Source organism: Oxyura jamaicensis, chromosome 3, assembly GCF_011077185.1.
Source record: "Oxyura jamaicensis isolate SHBP4307 breed ruddy duck chromosome 3, BPBGC_Ojam_1.0, whole genome shotgun sequence".
NCBI classification, from domain to species: domain Eukaryota; kingdom Metazoa; phylum Chordata; class Aves; order Anseriformes; family Anatidae; genus Oxyura; species Oxyura jamaicensis.
The window spans coordinates 116993330-117017323 of NC_048895.1; the positions used below are offsets into that span (position 1 = coordinate 116993330).

Below are 23994 nucleotides of genomic sequence, written 5' to 3' on the forward strand. Positions count from 1 at the left end.
AACTCCCCAGTGTTTTGGAGATGTCTGGACTACAGCGAGCCCATGGCTGTGGCCAGCACTTGTATTTTAAGGTCCTTGTCTAGCATAGGTGTGGCTGGACTGAGCAGTGGAGGGAAATCATTACCACGGCGTTTAATTTGTTTGTTTTCTGTAACAGCAATGAAAAGCGGCGTCGGGAGCAGGAGAACAAATATTTAGAGGAGCTGGCGGAGCTGCTCTCTGCAAACATCGGGGACATCGACACCCTGAGCGTCAAACCAGACAAATGCAAGATCCTGAAGAAGACGGTTGATCAGATCCAGCAGATGAAGAGGTTGGAGCAAGGTAAGGCGGCAGCCTCCTGCCCTGGCTTGTCTGAAAGCTGGGGAGCCTTCTCCCGGTGCGTTGTGGACCCTAAGTTGAGCAAATAATCAAGACTTCCATTTGCAGTTCTCCTTTTCCTGCTTTTATGAACGCGTTAATACGAAAAGCGCTTTTCGCCGCCGCCGCCGAGCTTGCAGGAGGAGCCACCTTTGTGTCCGCTGGTGCTACTGACTGCGAGGTGGCTCCTGGCTGAGGGTTTGTGCTTTGTCCTGGTCTTATTCCGTAGGTGACAATGAACAGAAGTACTTGCTAAGCTTTCGGGATCGGGCCCACGAAGTACTTACCAGAAGTGCTGCCGTTGGGGTGGACAGAAAGCCCGTTTTCTAGCTGGGTAGGATGCAGGACAGCTAGGTCTGCCACGCGCTGCGTAACATTTCATGAAGACCCATTTCCCCTTGTCAGAAGTGTTTTCCTGCCAACAAACCAGATTAGAGGGGCATGAATCCGCCTAGCGCCGGCGAACGCGGGCACTGCGAACGGTAAACAGAGAAGAGATGCTTGAGAAGCCGCAGAAAGCTTAAAATTCACCCCGAGCGTCAACTCGCAGATTGAAATACGCAGGTCCAAAGGGCTCAAGCGACGCCCAGGAAAAGAGGTGAGGTGCGTTAAGGTGTGTGCGTGGCCGGGAGCAGGATTCATCCCGGTCCCCGCAGCCTCAGCATCCCTCCCCGAGCCCATCTCCAGCCCTGCAGGGGCGGGCACGCGGAGGCGATGTCCTTTTTGCACAAGGTGAACGCCGCTCGTCTCGCCTTCGCGCTCGGAGAGCATCATCAGTCAAACGGGGCCTTTGCCAAAGCTCCTGCTGCACGCCCCGAGCGTGAGACCAGATGCTAAAGTTTTCCTAAACCCTGCAGCCGGGACCTGGGTGTGCCCGTCGAGGCACTCACACACAATTTACGCGTCGGTGTAAGGTCCTCCCGGTTCGCTCTTAATTTAGGCACCGAGTTGCACTCCTACGAGGAGGAAGAGACGCTTCGCAAAGCGTTGAGCTCACGTTGCTCGGGCTTCCCGGGAACGAATCCTTGTAGATTTCATTCACGTCGTGGCTGAGCTCTGAGAGGAGTTTGGTAGTGGGTGAGTACGCCGAGCTCCTTGCTCGCTGCCACTTCACCGTTCATTAGTTTTCTTGACATTGCACAGCGGGGCTGAACATTAACTAGGACAAGCACTACTTAAAAACACCGTTCCTTGAGCTTTGCTCTGTATTGCAGGCTTATCTAGCGCTGCACCAAATCACCGAAGAAGATGAACGTCACCTATATTTGTTCTTTGCAATTTATTGCCGGAATGCTTTTCGTGAGGAGGTCGGAGAAATCGGGCTGAAAGTCAGGATATTTGTCCCATGGTCAAAGGCAGTTTTCTGTCCTCGTGGCTGTACCGGCTGTCGGACGTGGTGTTTCCTGCCCATGCCCTTCCTCTTCCTCCTGTTTCCCAGGCACACAACTAATCAATATTTGCCGGCCCTCCAGGTTGAGTTTTTCTTGCTAAAGCATTGTCAACGACGAAGCGTCCTGCAGCGTGTTGGCGGTGCTCCTTGCTGTGTTAGGAAACCCACCTGTGGGCGTTGTTTCACACCCAGGAAAGGAGCCTTGGGGGCTTTGGGGTCGCGGTGACGTGACGCGGCACTCTGCGGACATCCCAACACGTGACGAGAAATCAGCCAACAACCAGCAAAACCCACCGGCACCGGGGAGAATTGCACCCAACCCTGTAGCAGAGCAGCAGAGGGGCTTCCAATTAAAAAAAAAAACAGGCGATGTCCCGTTATTAATTTCATTAGGAAAAGGTCTCTGTGAGACGTGGAGCCGGCCGGGCGCCCCGTGAGCGGGGAGGTGGCAGCGCTGGGGGCCGGGGCCGGCGGCTCGGCCAGCAGCAGCTCGCACGCGTGCGCCGAGCCCGTGCTCCCATCCCCCTGCCTGCCGGGCTGCTATTTAAAGTATGAAGCAAATGCTTTTAGAAAAGATTCCTAGGTTTGGCCCCCTTCCAATGTTAGTAATGTACAGTTGGCAGAACAAGCAGTTTGCGGCTGTGGCAGCAACCTGAAATTCTTCTGCCAAGACGGCAATAAACGCAGCGGAGGAAGGGGCCAGGCAGTTAATTTTTCAGCGTTCATCTGTCCTGCTAAAGTTTCTCGGGGGTTGAAGTTTTTTTTCGGGGCGAGGAGAAGTCACCCAGGTAGCGGGGGGCTTAGCAAAGAGAACGTGGGAGCGAGCTTTCGAGGCCGGGCTGGATGGGGCTGGGGGCAGCCTGGGCTGGGGGCAGGGGTCGTGCCCATGGCAGGGGGTGGCACTGGGGGGCTCTGAGCTCCCTGCCAGCCCAAATTGCTCCAGGATTCTGGGATCATGCGGGGTGGCAGAGCCTTGGTGGGGCACAAAGTCACCGCTTTGTGTTCAGATTTGCAGGGTGCCGAGCACGTGGGGGCCAAGGTTATTTTCCTCCGGAGCAAGGTGCCGGTTCAAACCCTGCTGGGCAGAGACCAAATCTCTCCATTTCCACTTTTCTTAACAAATTCAAACCCTTCAGGTATTTCTGGGCAAAAATAGGGCGTCTTGGTGGCTACAGAAATGAGCAGGGTACTGGAAGTGCCGCTCCGGTGCGCGGACTGCCACTTGTTTTGTTTCTTTTCTGTAAAATGGCAAAAGACGTTGTTGTGTTACGTACAAGCACGGTAGAGTTTGGGGTCGAGGCAGAGGTTTGGATGTGAGCAGCCGCATAAAATTTCGGTGCTGCGGCTCTGTTGGAGGTGGGTGAGCAGTGGGCTTTGTGGTGCTGCCGAGGAGGCTGCTGCCGTGCTTCCCAGAGCTCTTTTCCTCTCTCCAACCCCCGTTTCCTTGGTGCTTACCACCTCCAAGCACTCGCTGAGTGCCCTCCTGCCCTCCCTTTGCCCTGGTGCTGCACGCAGACGCAGCCGACGCCGTGTTCCCGGCCTTGCGCCCGGTCTGAAGGTTTCCCTTCCCAAATTCCCTGCGCTGGCCCCATACCAGCGAGGGGTCCCCAGCCCGAGCCCTAGGGGGGGGCCTAGGACCCGTAAACCTTCGGGTTACGGAAGGGGTGACTGGCATGCGGGGGTGTGATGGAGAACGGGGCATGCGAGCCCCGTGCACCGTCAGAGGGGTGAAGTCTCTCCTCCCTCGTAGCCCCACTAACCTTGGCAGCGTCCTTTTTAATACTAAAGCCACCACGTCTCTTCCCCAAAGCCCTCTGCGTCGATAAGGTCCTTAATTTCCTTCCCAAGCGGGCGCCGTCAGTGCAGCGCCTTACCGGGATAAATCAACCTGGCACCGAGCTTTTCATTACGCCGCCTCCGGAACCCGACGAGCTGCCGAGGGCTGCCCTTGAAACACCTCGGCGTGCTCCCAGCTCGCCCCCCGCGGCCGTCCCAGGGCCTCCTTCCTGCGTCCTTCCTGCGCTCGGCTGCTCCCGCAGGGCCGCAGGATGTTCGCCCGCTGCCCACAGCGCCGCGCGGAGCCGCCGGCGACCTGGCCGAGGAGCAGCTCCCGTCCCCCGCCAGGACTCCTTGGGGAGGGGCTGCGTATGACTCGCTGGTCCTGCGAGGTCCAAAAACCCCAGCAGGTTTGTTCTGCTCTTGCCAGAAGAATGGATTTGTTCCCGGGGCTCGTAGAGCTCAGTCTGACCGAGGCACCCAGGCTGTGGCATTTCTGCGCGGTGTGGAGCTGCTTGTGGCAGCGAGGGAGCCGCAGGAGTGACCCCTGACCCACCGAGAGGCTAAATCTGTATCTGTCGGGGCACAAGGTTAGAAAATTCACATCTCTAATTGCTGCGATCTCGTCCCCTAACAGCGCTCCAGAATATTGACCTGATTTCAGGATGTTTCGAAAGGGCAGAGGGTTAAGAACGAGCTTCCTTTTCTGCACCTCGCCGCGTTAGCCTGCGAAGGTGACCCTCAATTTGGCACTCAAATTACTTTGGGCAAGGAGGGGCAGAAGGCTGTGTCTTGAGGTTTAATGATTTTCAGGGGTTCAGGGCAACAGCGTTTCTCTCTTCTCAGCCTACTCGAACCCACCAGGATTTGTTCTTCTGCTGCATGGAAGCGTCCCCATCCAGGCTGTGGCGGAGGCGAATCCTCCTAATGGCTTCTGAGTAGCTTTTCTCCAAAGCGTGGCCACCAAAGCCACTGGGAAACACCAGACCCCAAAAGAAGATGATCCTTAATTTATGGACACCCCCCGTCCGTAAGGCAGCCGACTCGGGGAAGTAATTTTCCTTTTGGGTAAATACACTGGGTTAATTAAGCGAAGTATATGGAATAATTATTGACTTTGGCTGCTCCGCTGCATACGATCATTGGGCTGTCAGTGGCTTGCCTTTAATTAAGTTCCCCTGCTGTCTTGTCATATGCTGAGATTCGGAGTCTTTGGCCCCGGGTTTATTTTATTATATACACGTTCAGCTTCTGGCACGGAGAGGTCCTGTGTCCTCAGGCGAACATATAGGAGCCTCTGCGGTATGAGAACCGAGTTTCTTTCGGGGTTTGGAAATGCCACCATATGGCGAGCTCTGAAAAGAACCCAAAAAAAAAAAGCTTTGGTTTTGTGCTTAGTGGTCAGAAAAGGACGGGCTGGCGGCCTGCGAAGAGGCTTCTCCCCCAGCCCGCGATGGCAGCGGGGGGAGGTTTTGTGGGGCGGAGAGGACGAGACCCCGTCCTCGGGCTCTGAGAGCCCCTTCGTGTCCCAGCAGCCGAGTGATGTGGTAGGGTATTAAAGATCGTAACGTTGCTCCCATAAAACCACAAGGCCGGTAATTGCACGCAGCCTGCGGCAGCAAGTCGCAGAGCCGGGGCCCTTGGTGAGCTTTACCCCAGAGCAGAGGAACCCGGTGTGGAGCACTTAAAGGCTTTTCCTGCTGGGTTTTCTGCCCGGGTCTGAGCTCCCCCCGACTTCTGCATCCGTGGGTCCATGGGCTGTGCTCTCCCTGGACTCACTTTTGATAGCTGTGAGGAAATACCCGGCCCAAGTGCGTGTTACTGAGCCCGCAAGCGGGGCTGGACGTCCCCAGTGCAGGAGCAGAAGGTGCCTTGGGGACCTTCCCCCTCCCTCGCGCCCCCCTCTCCCCAGGCAGTTCCCTGCTTTGTTTTGCCGGGACAAGGAATTAAAAACCTTAATGTATTTTTTTTTTTCCGTTTAAGATCCTCCTAAATTGTCTGCATGCCCTTCTGTCACCGACTCCCATTGGAATTCATCTTTCTCCCCGTGATTTGAATGGGAGGCAGCACTTCCAGGTTCTGATCGAGCTGCTCAGGTCCTTGGAGCACAGCGCTGCTGCCTCCGTGCCGCCGAGAAAAAGCGCCTCGTGCATAACGTGCTCTGTGCCTTTTTTTAGGGTTTTTAACCCAGGAATAGGACACACTCATCCTGGGGCAGGGACGTGTCTGATTTCCTCCAGTTTTGCTCCCTGGTCTTTGCTCTTGCTAATTCCTGCTGTTGAGTTCCCGGTTTTCAGCAGAGTTTCATTATTTCTCTCTAAATGTGTATTCTAGCATGGTACAGTTTTGAATTCTCTCTCATTTTGATCCTTCCCTTTCCCAGTGCTGTAACATTTTGTCTGGGCTCCGGCAGTCTCTCTGTCGGCCTGGAAGCATCTCCTTCTCCGTAAAGCTTATTTCCATCTCACTTGGTGCCTTAGAAGATCACAACGCCGATAACGTTATTTGACAAATGGGCAGAACACTGATAAAATCCGTGGGAGGGCAGGATCTGGTGCTTCTCCCTCAAGCTTTTCATGGTTTCCATTTGGTTTAGGAAGATTAAAGAATTCCTGCTGGGTTATTAACTCGGTGGCTGGGGCTGAAATCTGTCAGCCCGTTGCTGGCACCGTGCGTTTCTGGGCACGGAGGCCAGAGGAGCAGCAGGATTTGGGCTGGAAGGGACCCCGGGAGGTCCCTGGTCCAACCTCCTCCTCGCAGCAGGGTCAGCTCTGGGATCAGCACGGGCTGCTCAGGGCTTCCCTGACTTGGGTTCTGGAAGCCCCCAAGGATGAAGAGTGTACAATTGCTCCGGGCAACCTTCTCCAACACTCAGCTGGAAAAGTTTTCCTCCTATCCCATCTGAATGCTTCACTCGTACCCATTGCTTCTCCTCTTCTCTCCGCTGAAGAGCCTGGCTCCATCCTCTCCGTGCCGATGCGGGACGCACATCTCCACCCACCTGATGAAGAGGTGATGGAAGAGCTGGTCGTGGTGCCCAGGGTGGCCACGTGGAAGGAGCGGGATGAAGACAGGAGCTGGAGCCGCTCTACCGAGTGCAGGTTGCCATCGGGAGGGACTTTGGATGTACCAAGGGCTAAGAAGAGAAGTTACGACGTGAAGTTCAAGGGCAAGGTGGTCCTGCCTGCAGAAAAGACCAGCAGTGCGAGGCTGGCAGGAGGTGCAGTGTGGCAGAAACCAATGCAAGGAGATAGGAGTTAGCCAAATCGGAGGTTTTTAGGTGCTGACTCGACACAGAGGTCCTTCAGTAGACCCAAAAGAAGTCTTCCATGCAGTGGAAGGACGGCATTTGCATAGTCAGGCAGGGGATTGAAGCCCTCTCACTTGGAAAACCATGAAAATGAAGGCTGGGGAAGCAGCCTGAGCTGAAAGCATCGCAGCTCTGAGGCCGGCGATGCGCCGTGCACCAAAGTTCAGCTCTAACCTTCGAGGTTTTACCGAAGAACAAAAGTTAGCAGCGGACTGGCATCTGAGGAGGAAACGCCTTCTGGAAACGGGGGTAAGCGAAAACCGCTCTAAGGGGTTTTACGTGAATTAAAGGGTTTTTAATTAATTAATTAATTAAAACCACATGAAGGTTCGTGTCAAATCTAAAATCGGGCTGCAGTCTCTTCAGGCTACAGCTGTCAGCCCGGTTCCGTAGGCTCCGCTCTAAGCGCATCGACTTTATCGGCGTCGCCCTGATTCTGTTGGCGTTAAAGGAGGTCAGAAAACGGGAGCTTCGCCGTTGTCTTCGAGCGGTGTTTCACAGACCCTGGCTTCCTCCAGCTCCGTCCCCAGGATCAGAGAGGAGCTCCTCGGCCGGCGGTGCTGACGCTGGGTGCTTGCAGGTGCTGGGGAGAAAACCCGCCTCGTTCCCAAATGCGGTGGTTGCGTTGGCCCCGCAGGAGCTGCTTCTTCCCAGACCACTTCAGGAGACGTCGTACTACTAGAAGGAGCATCTCTCACCACTTCCATCCCATCTCAGAGCCCAAGTTCTCACCAAATATTAGAGAAGGAAAACCAAGCGAGCCCTGGAGGCCGGATTAGAGCCTGGCGGGGAGGAGGAATTCCTCCTTGGCTTCGGTAGGTGCCCACTGAAAGCCCTGACGGGTGCGGCTGATCCAAAGCAAACAGCGTGCAAACACATCCAGTCCTTTTAACCGTTAAATTTCATCCTCGGGGGAATTCTTTTGTGCTAATGAAGAGGATCCCATGGCTAATTGGTGGGAGTGGTGGGGGGGGTGTTGTGTTCCTCGTGCTCTCTGTCCAATTTGAGCATCGCCACCGAGCTTCCCTCTGTGCGTGATGAGAAACCACCTGCTCGTTTTCAGTAGAAATGAGTTTCTGATCATTTCTCTGCCCGCGTTGCCCTTTAATTTAGCTTGTTCTCCCTTCTGTTTGGTAATTACCACTCTTCCCTAATGTATTTGTAAGAAGTTGTCGCACTTGTTCTCTACCTTCGCTCAACTAGTCCAAACAAACCAAGCTCTCCTGGGCGATTTGTGTCACATAGTTATGCCTTGCCTTTAATCAGCCTAGGAAGTCTTTCCTGTACTTCTTCCAATTTAGCTTCATTTATCTTGATTTAATTAGACCGGATGTCACAGTTTCTATTAGTAGATCTTACCAATAGCATGAGGTTGCTGCCGGTAGCACCCCGTGACCATTGTCATCTCCTGTCACCTCCACTGAGCCATCCCCAACCTTTTGCCCAAGCTCCTGCTCTGGGTTGCTGAGTGCGTGACCTTCAAGTAGCAGAATGTGGATGAAATTAGCACAATTTGGCCGAGCAGTCCCGTAATCTTTCTACGATTTGGCCCGCTTTCACGGTGATGGGTCAACCCACCGTTGAGTTGGTGTTTTCTCCCTTCACGACTGACAAAACCTTGGGTGCCAGAGGAACGCCGCTGGCCACCTCTCCTTGTCCTGAGGAAACCCTCTGTTCTCAAAATGGAGGCTTGTGGAGTTTCTGGGGAGCCTGTGCCACACCTGGATGCTATCCAAAGTCTTCGTGGACGTGGAAGGAGGCACAACGTCCTTGCACATCCAGGGGAGCAACTACAGGAGTGCCGGATGGATGGTGCCCGGGGAATGGTGCTGTTCGAGGAGACCTGGAGCTACCAGGAGTGAGGACGGCCAATGTGAACCCCTGATGGGATGAAAAGTCAAGTGGGCATCTCGGGGGTGACGTGACGTGGGTGACACTACGGTGGTGGGACCCCACTGGAGCTCGGGCCCGGGGTCCACGCAGGGAAAAGGGGATTGCGAAGTCTGGAGGAGGCAGAGAGGAGAGCCGTGAGAACGACTCGGGGCCGGAGAAAATGTCTCGCAGCTTGGAAAGCTGAAGAGCTCCGCTGAGCGTATCCGGAGGAGTGGGGGCAGGCTGATGACACGGCGCGAGCACTGTCAAGAACGGAAAATGCTGGCTACCCAAGAGGTTTTTAAAGCCAGCGTAACAGAGAGTGACTCAAAGCCGAAGCCAGACAAAAACAAATTAGGAACAGGGCCCAGATTTATAACTCGGAGGGTGATTGCTTTGGGAAGGAGCTGCCAAGGGAAGCGGTGGATTGGGCAGCTCTTGAGACAGGTCGAAGCCAAACAGAAGTTGAGGGCTCGTTGTGGTAGAAGTGGGTGAACTCCGACGGCTCCGCAGCGCTCAGGAAGTCAGGTTGGCCAATCTAGTGATCTCTCCTGGCCTTAAACTCCATAAATCTCCAAATTTTGAGGTCTCGTTTCCTGTGTCCTCTGAGCTGTAAACATGCACCGTGTAATTCGCAGCTCGGGCTGGGAGCTGGCTTTCACAGGCAGAAGCGACAAGCAGAAGTGATGTAATGCAGAAGTTGTGGCACGGCTCTCGATGCTGCTTTATTTTTTTTATTTTTTTTCCCAGGGAAATGGCTGTTCTTCCGTTGCTCCCCTCGTCAGCGCAGGACAGGCCTGCTCTTTTCGATGCAGAATGACTCAGGGGTGAATAAAACGGGGTATTTTTACGAGAGCAGCTAATTGCGCCGCGCGCACGACACGCGAAGGGTTCCTCGGAGCCGGGTCGGGGAATTTCACGCCCTCCCCTTCTCCGCGGTTTCTTTCGATGTGCAATGTTAAATGGGCTGCATCTCTGCCTACGCTCTCCACAGACGCTTGTGAAGTCTGTCTCTCCGTATCCTCTGGAATCTGTTTTATATCAGGGATTGATTTCAGATACAAACTCCCCCAGGTCAGCGCTATAAAAATCGCTGCCTGTGCAGTAACGCCAGGGAGCATCCTCTGTATATGTTTATTTTATGGAGCCGTACCACCTACAAAGCATGTCAATAAAATTCTCATCCCTCTTCTGACAGTTTTAATCTAGCTGGCAGCTTAAATATAGAACGAGGGGAAGGGGAGGCTGCTAAGAATTGCGCAGACCTCTCCAAACATTGCCTTTTTTTTTAACAAGTGAACATTTGGTTATTACATCCTCAAGCTTTTAAACATCTCACACTGTCAAGAACTAATAAATCCTTTAGCACCTAGCTGCAAGAAGAGGCTCTGATAGGATGTAACAGGCGCGTGGATCATGCAGAGAGTCATAAACCACCTGTAGAAATCACTCCTCCTCTTGCCTTCTGCTGTGCTGGATTAGCTTTTTCTTCCCCCCCCCCCCCTTTTTTTTTCCCTCTTCAATTCTGTCTCATTTTTAAGAGAGGCAGAAAATGAAGAGGAAAAAAAAAAATCCCTTACATTCAAGACCTTTATCCTGGACCACGGCACCCTTCCTAGAGCCACACAAAACCCCTTAGAAGATCCTTCTGTCCTCTAAGGCAACAGCAGCGCCACGGCACGGTGCCCAGCCTGGATTTTGCCTCCTCTGAGCTTGGCGTCCCCGTGCTCCTGGACCCCATTTCATTGGGTTGGCGATCAGAAGGAGGTGCGGCCGCCCCGTGAGCTGGCGTCCCTTTGGGTCTGGGAAGGAAGGCGATGGAGGCATCCCATCTGAACGGCTCCTACCTCGGTAGGCTTTGATCCTCTCAATGCTCTCGTGAGCAGAGGAAATAAAGGACGAGGAGGTAGCTGGAGGTAATGGCTTTTATTGGCCCAAGAGAGGTGGTTGGGCAACGCAAAACTCCTAAGAACATGTGCCTTCACGTAAGCCGTGCGTCAGAAAGGTTGGGCGTCTCAGCAAAATGGGGAGGAACTATTCCCCAGTGCCCAGCGAGAAGCCGCAGAGCTCCTTGTCCATACTTTGGGCTTTCTCTGAGCTGCACGGTTTCATTTTGGGGTGTTTTGTGGCACTTGGAGGAAAGAGCCGGTGGCCCGGAGCCTGGCCGAGCGAACAATGCCGTTGGGAAGGTTTTAAATAATATCTGACACCTTTCATTCTGCCCTGGCTATTTAGGAAGGCAGCTTCCCTCCCTCGTTCCAAGAAGTGCTTTCATCAATTAATTAAGCTGCCAGTCTCAGCTGACTACCTTTGAATCGTGAAGTCAGTATTACGGGGAGGGGGGCTGATGGGGGCTGGAGCAGCAGATCGGGTTCCCCAGGCTGATATTTGCGCCAGCTTTGGGGCAGCTGCGGCACCAAGACGGGATTTTGTGCATGGACTGCTCCGTATGGGAGCAGGGAACGGCTTGGGCAATCCCAAATCTTTGAAATGATGGACACAGGGTCCTTAAAAACGTGGTTGGAGGTGGCTGCAGGAGCAGGGAACAGCTTGGGCCATCCCAAGTCTTTGGGATGATGGACACGGGGTCCTTAAAAACATGGTTGGAGGTGGTTGCAGGGTGCAGATCCCCATCTCATCGGTCTCTGTGGTGTTTTCTGGAGGACACGCAGCAAAATGAAGGGTGGGTATGGGGGGTGCAGGCGGGCAGCCTTGTTCCCCAGTCTCCTGGGCACTCTCCTGCTTTGGGATGGGCCGTACGCGAGCACGGTGCCTCAGAGCACCGCTGCGAATATCCAGCATCCAGCACCGCACCCGCAGCTCTGCGTGTGGTGGACTTCAAGTTCCCTTCATGAGCAGGTGAGCAAGAAACCAGCCCTCACCTGCGCGCCTTGCTTCGCCTCCGGGTGGCTTCCCACGCCGCACTGCCCCCCGCCGTGCTCGTGTCCTCCCTTCTCCGACAGCTGGAGCAACTCTTGAACCTACTGACTGCACGCACACCCCACAGCCGCCCCCGGACGTGCTTACACCACGCCACCAAGCCTTTTCCTCCGGCAGATCCCCTCGGCAGAGCCAGTCGATCCCCCCGACGGCTGCGGATTGACAGCTCTCCCTCGGCGCCGCGGGAGAGACAGATGGGAGTCGCGAGAGCGGAGCCGGAGGAGGAGCGGAGCCGGGGTGGGGAGCGCTGCTTTGTGAGCAGCACGGGAAGCGTCAGCTCGCCCAGCTCGGCTTTTACGTTGTCTGCACGCTTTGGCAGACGTCTCTTTGCCCGTGCAGTTAACATATTTGACGTGCCTGTGCAGCTTGAGCATGGAGAGGGTTTAGGAGTTGACACGAGCGAGTTTTTTAATATCGGCTTCGCCTGGACTCGAGCGCACGCGGTGCCAGGGCGCCAAGACGTATGGGGATGGTAGCGGAGGAGAGGCAGTCGGTCTCGATCCTTGCAAAATTAATTAAACCGGGTCATTAAAAGCACGTCGCGATGTGTTTTATGCCTGCAAGAGGGGAATAAAGGCTACGCCAGGGCTGAATTAAAGCTGGGGGGGAGCTGCGCGTATTCGTTTCTCGTCTTCGCAGATTTGGCCGTGCAGAGCTGACACCGTTTTTGAATGAATTAAGTTCTTCAGATTGAGATAGAAAGGGGTTTTTCTTTGCCCTTTCTTCCTCCCCCCGGTAAGACGGAGATGTTCTACCTGCTTGATCTCGGAGCTGACTGTAAAAAGTCTCAGCTCCTTGTGCCTGTTAGCTCCTGTCAGCATTCAGCGCTCATTAATTTTGCATTCACTCAGCACCGTATAATTTTTCCTGGCATTGTTCAGACAGCCAGCCTTTTTTTTTTTTTTTTTTTAACTTAAGACATCTCTACCCCATTAATGTTTAACTCTAAAAGGTGTGAAGGCAGAAAGAAATCTCCTTCTCCTTCTGCTTCAGTGGCAGCGTGCTTTGCTCTGCTCTTTTCGCCGTTCATCAAGGATTTTACCCAAAGCAGAAAAATTGACTTTTCCGCGTAAACTTGGCCAAGGGAAGGGATGTTTATTGGTCGGAGCAGGAACCAGTGTCGTGGTTCTTAAGCTGAGTTCCTGGTGAATTAATTAATGGTAGGCGATGCCTCGGTGCTCGGTCAGAGGTGCTCTTGTGGGTCCACCCGGAGTCCTACAAGAGGGAACCCCCTAACCCTAAACCAGGGCTGACTTCGTGCTGGAAGGGGCCACGAGCGTTCGTGCGGCGTGTTGGGGCACCTCAGCTCAGAGGATGTCAACGAGCTTTTTAATCCTCTCCGGCAGGAGCTGCAAAAGCGTGTCTGGGTCTGCATCGGGCTCCTCGGGCTGCACGACGGCAGCGTTAACGGGGATTAGCGCTGTAGGCTCGTTAAAAGCAAGCGTGAACGTTGTCCAGCCTCCCCGAGGTCCTGACGTGGAGGGGTGTCACGGCTTCTTGTTCAGCTGAGCGTATGCAGGTCCATCGGGATGCCTGCAACACCGAGAGGTGTTCTTCGTGGCCTGGAGCAAGAGCCAAACGGGTTAAAACGAGGCTGACGCTTCGTGTGCGTTGTGTGGTCCTGCCAGCCCATTTATTCCCCGTCGTTCCCAGTACAGCAGCACTGGAGCGTGTCCGCCAGGAGGGAAGGAGCTCGGGTGAGACGTGGGAGTGCTGCGAGACATCCCCAAAGTCCTGCCCAACACCCATCTGTGACCACCGTCAGATCTTCTGGTGGCAACCTGCCCTTGGTAGAGCAACCACCAGCCTCAGCCCTCAATCCTCACCATCCCCCGTGGCTCTAGAGCCGGCTTTTCTCTGCCCAGAGGGCTTAATTCCCTTGCTCGGCTGGCGAGGCGCAGCCTCCTGGCATGTGTTTATGGGGAATAAAGGTTCGTGGTGTGTTCGAGGCACCACTCGGGTGAGGATGCTCTCCAGGAACATGTAGAAATGCTCAGAGCGGAGGTGAGCGGGTCGGTTTTTGGGGAAAGGATTAGGGTTAGGTGATGAAACCAGAATTTCAGTTCTTGGTGCAAATAGAAGAAAAAGAGACAGAGCAAAACCTGCTCGTCTCTCCTGGACCTGGAGGAGAACTAGGGGGTAACAACACCCTAAAAAAAACCCAACCACCACCAAAACAAAACTCCAAAATCAGTCTCAAAATAGACAATTAACCTGGATCGGGTAGATCTCCTCTAAAAACGCCTTTTTCTCCCACTTTCCCCGTGTGGGAAGCATGAGGTGAGGAGCCCGGGTGGAGACGTCCTCATGGCAGCCGTCCCACATCTCAGCCGGGTGTCGGGGGGCTGGTGGCATGCTGCCTGTCACCACCAGGCCACCGCTACGGGGCTCTGAAGGAGCCGGGCTCGTTGCTCGAAGCCGAGATCCGCTCTTCTGTTTCTCGCGTTGGGATTTCCAAGCTCTGAGGCTCGCCGGTTGTATTTTCCCACAGCTTGTCATAGGTCGGATAATTCCCTTCCTCCTGCTAGAATAAGAAGGTACACAACCCGAAAGCTGATTTCCATGCAGGGTTTTGTAGGAATCTGGTCTCTGGGGAGGTGAAGAAGAGAGGGCTCGGGGCTGGGTTTTCGGCACCTGCCTCCGTGCGAACGTGCTGACGTGACTCAGGTGGGTGTTGGGCACTTCCCAGCTTCAGTTCTGGTTGGTGGTACCTCCAAGGAAGCCATCCTTTCTTTTTTTCTGAGCTTGTTGGCCCTGCAGACGAGGCAGGACAGCCGTCCTGGGCAGGGAGCTCCATCTCCCTCTTGAGGTCGGTGGGAGCCGTCGCGCAGCGGCTGCCTTCGGGAGCGTGGCGGGGCCCTGGGATCAAGCTGCAAACGAAGGAAATCCCAAATCACCTGGTGGAGCAGGTGGGATGCCACTGGAAAAACCTTCCACGGGGGGGACAAAGGGGTTTCGTGTCCCTGCCTTGCCCAGGGCAGCACAAATCAGCCCTGTCCGTGCACGGAAATAGCAGCTCCTTCCAATGGGTGAGTCTGTAGGGTCACTGATGCTGTTGCACGTAGCCCAAATTCTTTACCACGACGTTCCCCACCACCTTGGGCCCCAAACCTGGCCTCCGTGTGGCCGCGTGCCCACACCACGAGCTCCTGACCTCAAGTCTCCTCGGGTGGCCGAGCCACCGCCGCCACCAGCAGCCAGGGATGCTCAGAGGCTTTCCCCAGCATCCATCCCTAACCCTACAGACAGCCCTAAACACGCTTTCTTCTCCGGGCACTGTTCAAAACCACCTCCAACTCCGCTTTTTTTTACAGTCTGGATCCCCTCTCATGCCGCTTTCCTTTATTAAAGCCATTGTCTTTTTCTCCTCTTGCGGCTCCTTTACAGCATTTATTTTCTGGAAGGTGCACGCAGTGCGCTCAGAAAACCTGCCCAGTGCTTTATTTTTATGGCAGGTTTTTTCTTCCTGCCGGCTTTGCTGGCCTGATGAGTCCCGTAGTAGGCACTAATTAATGGCACAGCTTTCCGTCACGCTCTCGATCCGTGGGTGCGCCCAGCCTGCTCCGTCTGATTTTAATTAACTAAAAATCAAAGCTCCTCGTCGGGGAAATTGCAGATGTGGGTTCGCTCGCCTCGCTCCTCTTTTCACCGAGCAGCCGGAGCAGGTCTAGGGCTGGGAGCTGCCCGGGGTCGGCAGGCACAGCCAGGCAAGCCCTCGTGCCTGGGGCTCGTTGGGGTTTTCCAGGCGTCACATCAGCTCCCCAGCATCTTCCCGTCCTTGTCCCGAGCTCCCAGGCTCGGCTGTGGGGACCCTGCCCCGTTGTCCGTGGTGCCCACCGGGTGCCCGACCACCCTGACAGGCTCCAAGTCCTCTCGCCTTGGACGTTTGTTCTCCGAGCTATCCAATTCTCCAGAACAAACTCCAAAACCCCAAGAAATTTCGGTCATCACGTCCTAAGAAATGGAAAGAGGACGTTCCCGTGGAAATCTGGGGTTAAAAAAGAGCCCTTGGATGGGGCAGGACGGCGCTGGGTGCCGGCGATGCCCGCGGCGCTCCGCGGGGGCTCCCTCGGGAGTGCGGCGAGCTCCTCCCGCGTCACTGCGGGATGACACATGTGAAAAGCCTCCGCGCTGGGAGCGGGGGAGCTATTGTTCTGATTTTCTGGGTGTTTCGTAGGATCAGAGAAATATCCTGAGCTGGAAGGGACCCACGAGGATCAGAAGGGCCACATTCAATGTATTATTTTGTCGTGCTCCTTTCCGTGAAGCTTCTTATTGTCCTGGGGAGAGAGGGAAAAAAAAAAAAGAGTTTGGGGCTGAAAAATTGGAAGAGCAGAATCAGGCAGTTGTGTTCCTGTATTTTATTCTGAAAGGGCAGCTCTGGGAGGTGTCCCCAAAGCCACCTGTGGTCCTGCTGTCGCACCGGTGGCACGTCCCTGCTCCTCCAGCCCCTTGGAGCACAATCGCTCTTCTGGCCACCTGGTTTTGTCATGTTTTGGGTAAAATGGGGTGGGTTCATGCTTTTTGGAGACTTTGCTGTCGTGCCCTCAAGTGCCATAGCGGTGGCTCCCCCCCCGCTTCTACGTAACGCATCTTCTCCCCGTTCTGTGCCAAGGCACGTGGCTGCGGGTACGGGGGCCACGAAGCAGATGGACTGTAGGGTCCTGGGCGTCCCCTGTCCCCAAAAATCATGGCAGAGAAAGAAAAGGACCTGCCGAAGGGACGGAAGCAGCCAAGCCAACCGAGGAGGACGGGCAAACAACGAGTAACAGAGCAGAGAGGGAAAAGAAGGACCCTACTACCGCTGCCTGGCGTGAGGAAGGGGGCCCTGCTCCGAGCACGAAGTCCGACGACTCGATTTTTCGGCTTGCAGGGGACCCACAGCTCCTACAGGCATCGCTGGCACCCGTACGCCTGTGTGGCTGTCAGAAAATCAGGGCATCGTTTTAGGAATGCATTTCAAATTGCTCGCCTCCCTTTGTGCCGAGAGAAGAAGCGGCTTTAATCACGTTCGAGGCAATTACATTCTAATCAGGGCCGTCGGTGCGCCTGACTTTTATTGTGCGCGGGGGATTTACGATGCCGGCGGATGCCAAAGCCCCCGGGGCTGAATCCCGACTGTCTCCAAGGGTGGGAGCAACAGCGGCTTTTGTAGCTCGTGCTGGTTTGTTTTCCTCTCGATCTCTCCGTCCGGCCTCAGATTCGTGATTAAATCACAAGCTCCGGGGGCCGCGGGGACCGTGACTTCGGCCGCATCGTCACGCCGGGACGCCGGCACTGCCGCAGCTGAAGCCTTCGACCGGAGCATCAAGCGAGACGTATTAAAAAAGGGGGGAAAAAAAGGAAAAATGAGAGTAACGGGTTAAGGAGCAGCACGGCGCTCGGCGGTAAGGCATTCCTCGCAGCTCTCCCCGCGTAGGGCTGCTCCAGGCGATGCTGCAGAGCTGCGTTTAAGCGCATGACGTGAAGTGCTTCGCCGGGACGGCGCTGACGGAGCTGTGCATCGCCCCGACGGAGGTGCCCGGGGCTTGTGCTGATGTTTCTGCCCCGAGAACCCGGCGAGCGGCCGGGCTGCAGGCGAGGGAAAGATCTCGCACGCGAGAGACGGCGACGGCTCCGCGCTCTGCCAGCTAATCCTCCCCGGTAATAGGCTTGGAGGTGGCATCTGAAACCGGTTTGCTAAAGGAGGAGGAGGATCCCGCAGCCCAATTAAAGGATTAGATCTGAAAGCCAGGACATTGCCTCTAAGCACACGATTTTATAAGGGCAGGGGAAAAAAAAATGCCCTTTCTCACGCCGTTTGGCGTGAAGGGACGGGTTCTGCTCGGGGCGCTGCCTCCCCGATGCCAGGGGTGAATTCCTGCCCTGGTGCCACGCGGAGCAGGATGCTGCCCACGGCTTCGGTTCCACGGGGAACCCTGCAAAGCGTTTGGGTGCCTTCCCCATGAGCCTGCTGCTCCCCCTGGAGCTGAAAAGCCCAGGGAGCCGATGGGCACAGGGGCAGGGATCGCGTTTGGGGCAGTTTGGATGGGGACACGTCCCAGCTTCTGCTTGAAATGGGAGAAAAGGAGACCCCAGGGGATCAGGCGAGGGACCCAGGGTCCCTGTAGGAAAATTCAGGGTTCAGGTGCTGCAGGGTTGGAGTCTGACCATCGCTGGAATATACAAAGTCTCTGCATGCACCTGTGAGCTTCCAGGAGCAGGCAGGAGCCGTGGCATCGCAGCCCCCACCAGGACAGGGACCAGGCGTGGGGCTGGCTCCTCCTCAGTGATCTCGTGCCGTCCTTAGCAGCGTCTTTGAGGATTTCTTTGCTTTCAGGTGGCGCTGGGTGCTCGTCGCATCGCTCCCTCCCGTGCTGGAGCCTGCTGTCATCGGGACCGTGCACGCAGGGCAGACGCGGCACTTCTCCGTTGATTTATTTGCTAACAGCCTCCGGGGGAGGGCGAAAGCAGAGGCAGAGGTCACCCGATAAATCATCGGGGGAAGCTCGTGGCACGGCTCGGTCCTGCCTGAAAAGCAAACGCTTTTTGAAGCCTGCTCCCCTTAGAGCCCTTTTATGTGCCGTGCACGGGCTGAGGAGCAAAGTCGGGGAGGAGCGTGCAGGGAGTGAGCCTGGAGAGGGGGGAAAGTCCTGGGAGGATGCGGGGGATGAAGTGTGTCAAGTGACACATCTGGAAGGCCTGCGAACGTGATTTGATGCTGAGTAATAAAACTTGCCACTCGTTAATAGGATTAGACCTCCGCGCAAATGAATCACAGCACGGATCTGCTGCTTGCAGTAAATATTACGGCGAATTAGACACTTCGCTGGTGACTCCGACGTGCTGCAAAACACTCCGTGCAATTTGGCTCTCGCTGAAGGACTCAGAAACGACCGAGGTGGGGATAGAGGGCAGCGAGAGGGACGGGGAGCGGAGCGGCCGCGGCAGCAGCCTGGGGACGCGTGGTGGCACTTGCCCCAGCTGTAGAAACCCCATGGCTTCCACCTTCGGTGTGCCCGCTGCTGCTCTCCGGGCTTTGTTCCCAAGAAACGTCCCCTACCCTATGGAGACAGGCTTTTCCTCCGCCTGCTGTACTGATATTTGGTTGATGGAGAAATGCGGCCGTTGACACACACACAGGTATTTCCAGGTCCCACACGAGGCAAGACTTTTCTTTCTGCCGACAGGTCATAGCCGTCCAGAAAGGGCACAGCTTCGCTTTCAGCTTCCGAGGTTGAATTGGCACAAGTGAAAACCCAGGAAAAGCTTGGGAACGATGCAGATATAAAAGAGGAGTTACCGGGGAGACAACCCAAGCTTTCTCAGCTAGCCACAGAGAGTCTCTCTAATTTTTAATCATCTAATTCATAATCATCAGCTGCTCTGAAGCCTTGCAGGTGAGCTTGGACCAAGGACGCTTCGGGACCTCTGGGCTTGCTTTTGCCTCCTGCGTGTCCAATCCTTCCCTTCGCCAGTTCCAACCAGCACCGAAGCGCAGTGTGTCATACCCTGGATCTTGCATTTTCACCCGTGGATACCCCGGGGCCGGGTTTGCTGAGGCTGGAGACAGAGGCACGAGTGCGTGGCGGAGCAAACGAAGCAGCCCCAGAGCTCCAGCGATGCCGTGGCTTTCGCTCAGGGGCGTTATCACATCCCACTTGGCACCCACCTCTCGCTGCTGGATGTAGCCCACCTTCCTCGGAGTGGCTGCGCGCAGCGGCTAGCACCTTCGGGGGAGTGTGAGATAAACACCGGAGTTGCTCTCCGACGTTTCGGGTCGGTTCTTAGCCAAATTTTTGGGTTCTTACCCAATGTTTTGGGTCGGTTCTTACGCAGTGTTTCAGGTCAGTTCTTACCCGATTTTTTGGGTTGGTTCTTACCTGACATTTCGGGTTCTTACCCAACGTTTCGGGTCAGTTCTTACCCACATTTTCAGGTTCTTACCCATGTTTCAGGTCAGTTCTCACCCAACTTTTCGGGTTCTTACTGAATGTTTTGGGTCAGGTCTTGCCCGACTTTTCGGGTTCTTGCCCGATGTTTCGAGTCAGTTCTTACCCAACTTTTTGGGTTGGTTCTTACCCGATATTTTGGGTTCTTACCCAATGTTTTGGGTCCTTACCCCATGTTTCAGGTCAGTTCTTACCCAACTTTTTGGGTTCTTATCTGATGTTTCGGGTCAGTTCTTACCTGACGTTTTGGGTTGGTTCTTACCCAACATTTTGGGTTCTTACCCAAAGTTTCGGGTCGGTTCTTACCCAAATTTTCAGGTTCTTACCCAACATTTCAGGTCGGTTCTCACCTGCATGGTCAGCAGCTCTGCACCTCAGGCCATGCTGAGTTTCTTTTGGCACTGCCTGCCCCTCGGGAATCCTCCCCGCCGGTGATTTATTATTGTCTTGTCCAAAAAGTTCCAGCTCAAACACTGTAGCCCGTGGTAAACTGGATATCCCGTTTCCTTTTCAAAATGTTGATGTTGGATTTCTCTTTCTCCAGTCTTGTGCTTAGGATGACTTTTTTCTTCCTGCCAGGGGAGGATCGTGATCTAATTAGTGCCTTTATTTTACTAGGGTTAGAAACGACGTTGTATCTTCCTTCACGTTTTTCCCCTTCGCAGGGCTGAGGGATGACGTGGAAATGCCGAAGTCTTTTGATGCACCTCACGCATTGTCTGGGTGGCAGGAAACGTGACGTCCAGCGTCAATATTTTGTTTATCATTGGGAATATCGCGGTAGTAAAGTTACGGTTCTTCTGGCTGAAAACATCCCTTTTCCTTTGCTCCAGAGAAAGCAGCCGATGATGAAGTCCAGAAGTCCGACATCTCCTCCAGCAGCCAGGGAGTGATTGAGAAGGAGTCGCTGGGACCTCTCCTGCTGGAGGTAGGTGCTGAAACCGTGCTGCCCACGCTGCCAGCCTCCCGCTGCTGCCGAGCAAAGCGGCACGCACACAAGGTAAAATTCAGAGCAGGAAGGCACAGTGGGTGCGGCGGGGATCACAGAATCACAGATCTGTAGGGGTTGGAAGGGACCTCCAGAGACCATCGGGTCCAACCCCCCTGCCAAAGCAGCTTCCCCAGAGCAGGCTGCCCAGGGAGGTGTTGAGACGGGCCTTGAATATCTCCAGAGAAGGAGACCCCCCAACCTCCCTGGGCAGCCTGTCCCAGCGCTCCGTCACCCTCACCGGGAAGAAGTTCTTTCACGTGTTGGTGCGGAGCTGCCTGGGCTCCGTTTTGTGGCCGTTGCCCCTTGTCCTGTCCCCACAAACCACTGAAAAGAGGTTGGCCAAACCCCTCTGTCTCCCACATTTAAGATATTTGTAAACATCGATAAGATCCCATTGGTAAGGATGCTCCAAGCCCAGCCGCGTCCCCGTTCTGAGCTGCGGGAAAATTCATTCCAGCCCTCTGCTTCAGCAAGTCGCTCAGAAAGGGAGTCGAAACCAAGCTTGGCACAGCCTGCGAGTTCTGCTGGAAGCCAAATGAATAGCTGGTGGGTGAAACGCAGCATGTTCTGGGAGAAAGCAAGCCAGGCTGGGGGCCAGGATACCTGCATCCACCGGTGGTGAGCGCATTGCCAAACCGATCTGGATCCCGAACGAGGCGCCAGGGAGGGAGGCATCCCCCGCGTTTTTGGCCTTGGGGCCATGGGATGATCTTTGCATTGCCCTTCACAGAGCCAGCACAAGGGCAGTGGGAGGGGTAGCTGCAGAAGCACACGTGGAGGAGCACATCCCTGCCTCCAGGAGCAGAAAATGGGTGCCGTGCGTAGCACCCCTGCCCCAGGGATGCTCTGGGTCAGCGTGGCAGCCCAAGTGGCACGTTTGGGATGGGGGCAACAGAGCAATGTGGGGATCACAGCTGCGACAGAGGCTGCAGAAGTGCCCAGCATCGTGGTCTGAGTGGTGAAGAAGGTTGGGATTTGCCGGCAGTGCAAGGGGAGATTTGGAAGAGCTTTCCCAGACCTGCTTAATCTCTGCCCGTACCACACTGCTCTTCTTTGAACCCTGGGGTGAAGCTGTCCAAATGAACAGAACTGCAGGAGGTGACAGTGCAGCGGAGGAGCTAGCAGCTTGCTGTTCGGCTGACACACCTCTCATCCTTCATCCACCCCTTGAACCCTGCGATGTTTGCCAGCCTCTCCAGATGTCTGTTGGGGTTCTGGTATGGGTAAGGTGCCTGCTTCGGCACTCCTGCAAACCAAAAGCACCCAAGCCACTGCAGAGATCGCCCTGGTGTCACCCTGGAGGTGAGAAAGCTTCACCTTTCCCAGGTGCTTCAGTCTTGGTGCGATTGCCTGGACGGTTCGTGGCTTGTGGTCGTTGATGGAAAGCTTCATTTGCTGATGCAAATCGTGCCCGTCTGTGCTGCGTTCCCAGCGGGACAGCCTCAAGGCAGAGGCTCAGGGTGGGATGTGGGACGGGCAGGATGGGTCGTATCGAGAGACTGCGTCCAGGGGGGGCAGCGCCAGAGCAAACACAAACCCCGGAGAAAGCAGCACCCGTAAACCTGCAGTAAATCCCCACATTTCATCGTGTGAAAGTGCCTTTACCTTCCACGTCCTGAAATGAGGAATGCAGGGACCACCGATGGTGTCAGCGAGCAGAGCAAAAGCTCCTCAGAGCATCCCCAGCTCCCTGCTGGAGGAGGTGGAGGCACCCAGGAGCGAAGCGGCCCATCAGTGCCGTAAACGGTGCTGAAAAACCCGAGGTCGCTGCAAACGGGAGGAAATTAATTCAATCAGCTCGTTCATCACCAAGAATTACACGCCGTGCTTGTGAGGGGTTGTCGATCCACCCTTTCCGCAGGGAGGAGCACAGAGGCATGTTACAGTTTGGTGAGCACTGCTTTGTAAAGAACCTGGCGTGTACCTCTTGGTCGTGAACGCCCAGTGGGACTGCAGTTACTGCCCGCACGGGCGAGGAGTGATTTTCTTTTTGACCTCCCCTGGGAGCACGAGAAGCGGTGCCGGACATGGAAGCCGCGTTCCCCTGCAAAGCCACCCTCTGCCACCGAGCCCGGGGGAAATGTGCTACTACCCCACATCAAACCCCTCGGGGTTTTCCTTTCCAGAGCCAGCGCGTCCAGGCTGCAACCTTGGCTCAGGAGGGGCTGGGATGGGTGCTGGGGTGCAGGCACCGTGGCTCCGGCTTTGGGAGCAGCCGGTTTCCCAGCCACAGGGACATGGGCAGCACGTGCCCACGAAGCATTTCAAGGTGAGAAGCCCTTGCCCCATGTTGGAGGAGTCGGTGTGACTGATGGTGGCCGTGCCTGCCATCCCCGCAGGTGATTTGGGCGCCGGCTCGCACCAGGAATTTGCTTTCTGTCCGGACTGACCACAAGCAGCACTTTGTGGTTTCACTGGTCCCCAGGCAGCAACTCAGCCTCTGCTGCCTAAAAACATTCCCGAAATGACTTCCAGCTCCTGGACGCCCTTGGCTGAGGCAGGGTTTGAAATCCCTGGGGGTGAAAGCGCCGCCAGATTCGGGGCTGGGGCTCAGAGCCGCCACCCCGGGCGTGATGCTGGCGACACGTCCAGCAGCACGCTTGGAACCAGGGGACGTGAAGCATGGTGGTGACACCGGGGCGCAGGGCTGCACGCTGCCACCTCCAAACCCTCTGGGACCCCACGGGATGTCACCTCGGAGCCCCTGCCACCAGGGCAAACCCCCCCCACACCAGTGCCTGCTGCGGAGAGGGGTCCGTGGGGCTTTGCCTTCCAGCCTGGGTCTTTTTTTGGGCGCCCGAAGTGCAAAGGCTGGTTGTCTTGGCAACAGGCAACAGCTGGGAATAAGGAAAATTGCAGCCGATCTGCCAGAACCGTTGTGACAAAAAGATTTCTTTCTTCTTCATGTCTTTTTTTTTTTTTCCCCCTTAAATACTTCTCCTTTCTTGCACTTGCTGCCTCTGCACAGCACAGCCTGCGTTTCGGAGCGCAGCCCAGCAGCTCTCCAGCAGAGCAGCTCCCTCCTGGCCAGGCAGGATACCGGGAGGGGGCTTGCTGGGGGTGGGTGAAGACAGACTCGGGGACGTCGCATGTGAAAAGTTTCCCGTGTCCCTGGGCAGTCTGTGACAGCCTGGAGGGCACCTCCTGCTCGGGGATGCGGCCAGGTCCGGCCGCAGGATGGTGCAGGGTCAGAGCTCGCCGGTGATGGGAGGGGAGGTAGAAATTAAACTCCAGGAGGGTGCAAATCAAATCCTGCTCGTGTGAATTCATCATTTGAGCTGCTTTAACGTGCCTTAAGAAGTGTAAATCAGCGCTCAGCCTTCTCAAGGGCTCCTCGCAGAAACTCTGAGCTTCTTGCAGAGCACCAGAAAGCAGGGAGCTAAAAACCTTCCTCATGTCCTCGCTACGGTCAGAAGAGCTCCCG

General features: G+C 55.4%; 1 protein-coding gene across 9 annotated transcripts in view; it reads left to right on the plus strand.

Annotated features, from left to right (window-relative positions):
- The window catches only part of NCOA1 (nuclear receptor coactivator 1), a 111269-nt gene that overhangs the window by 55748 nt on the left and 31527 nt on the right, over window positions 1-23994 (plus strand). For all 9 annotated transcript variants that reach the window (XM_035322620.1, XM_035322627.1, XM_035322629.1 and 6 more), the window contains 2 exons: window positions 158-324; window positions 20413-20507. In XM_035322620.1, the coding sequence (XP_035178511.1) occupies window positions 158-324; window positions 20413-20507 (262 nt within the window). The remainder of the gene's footprint in view (window positions 1-157; window positions 325-20412; window positions 20508-23994) is intronic.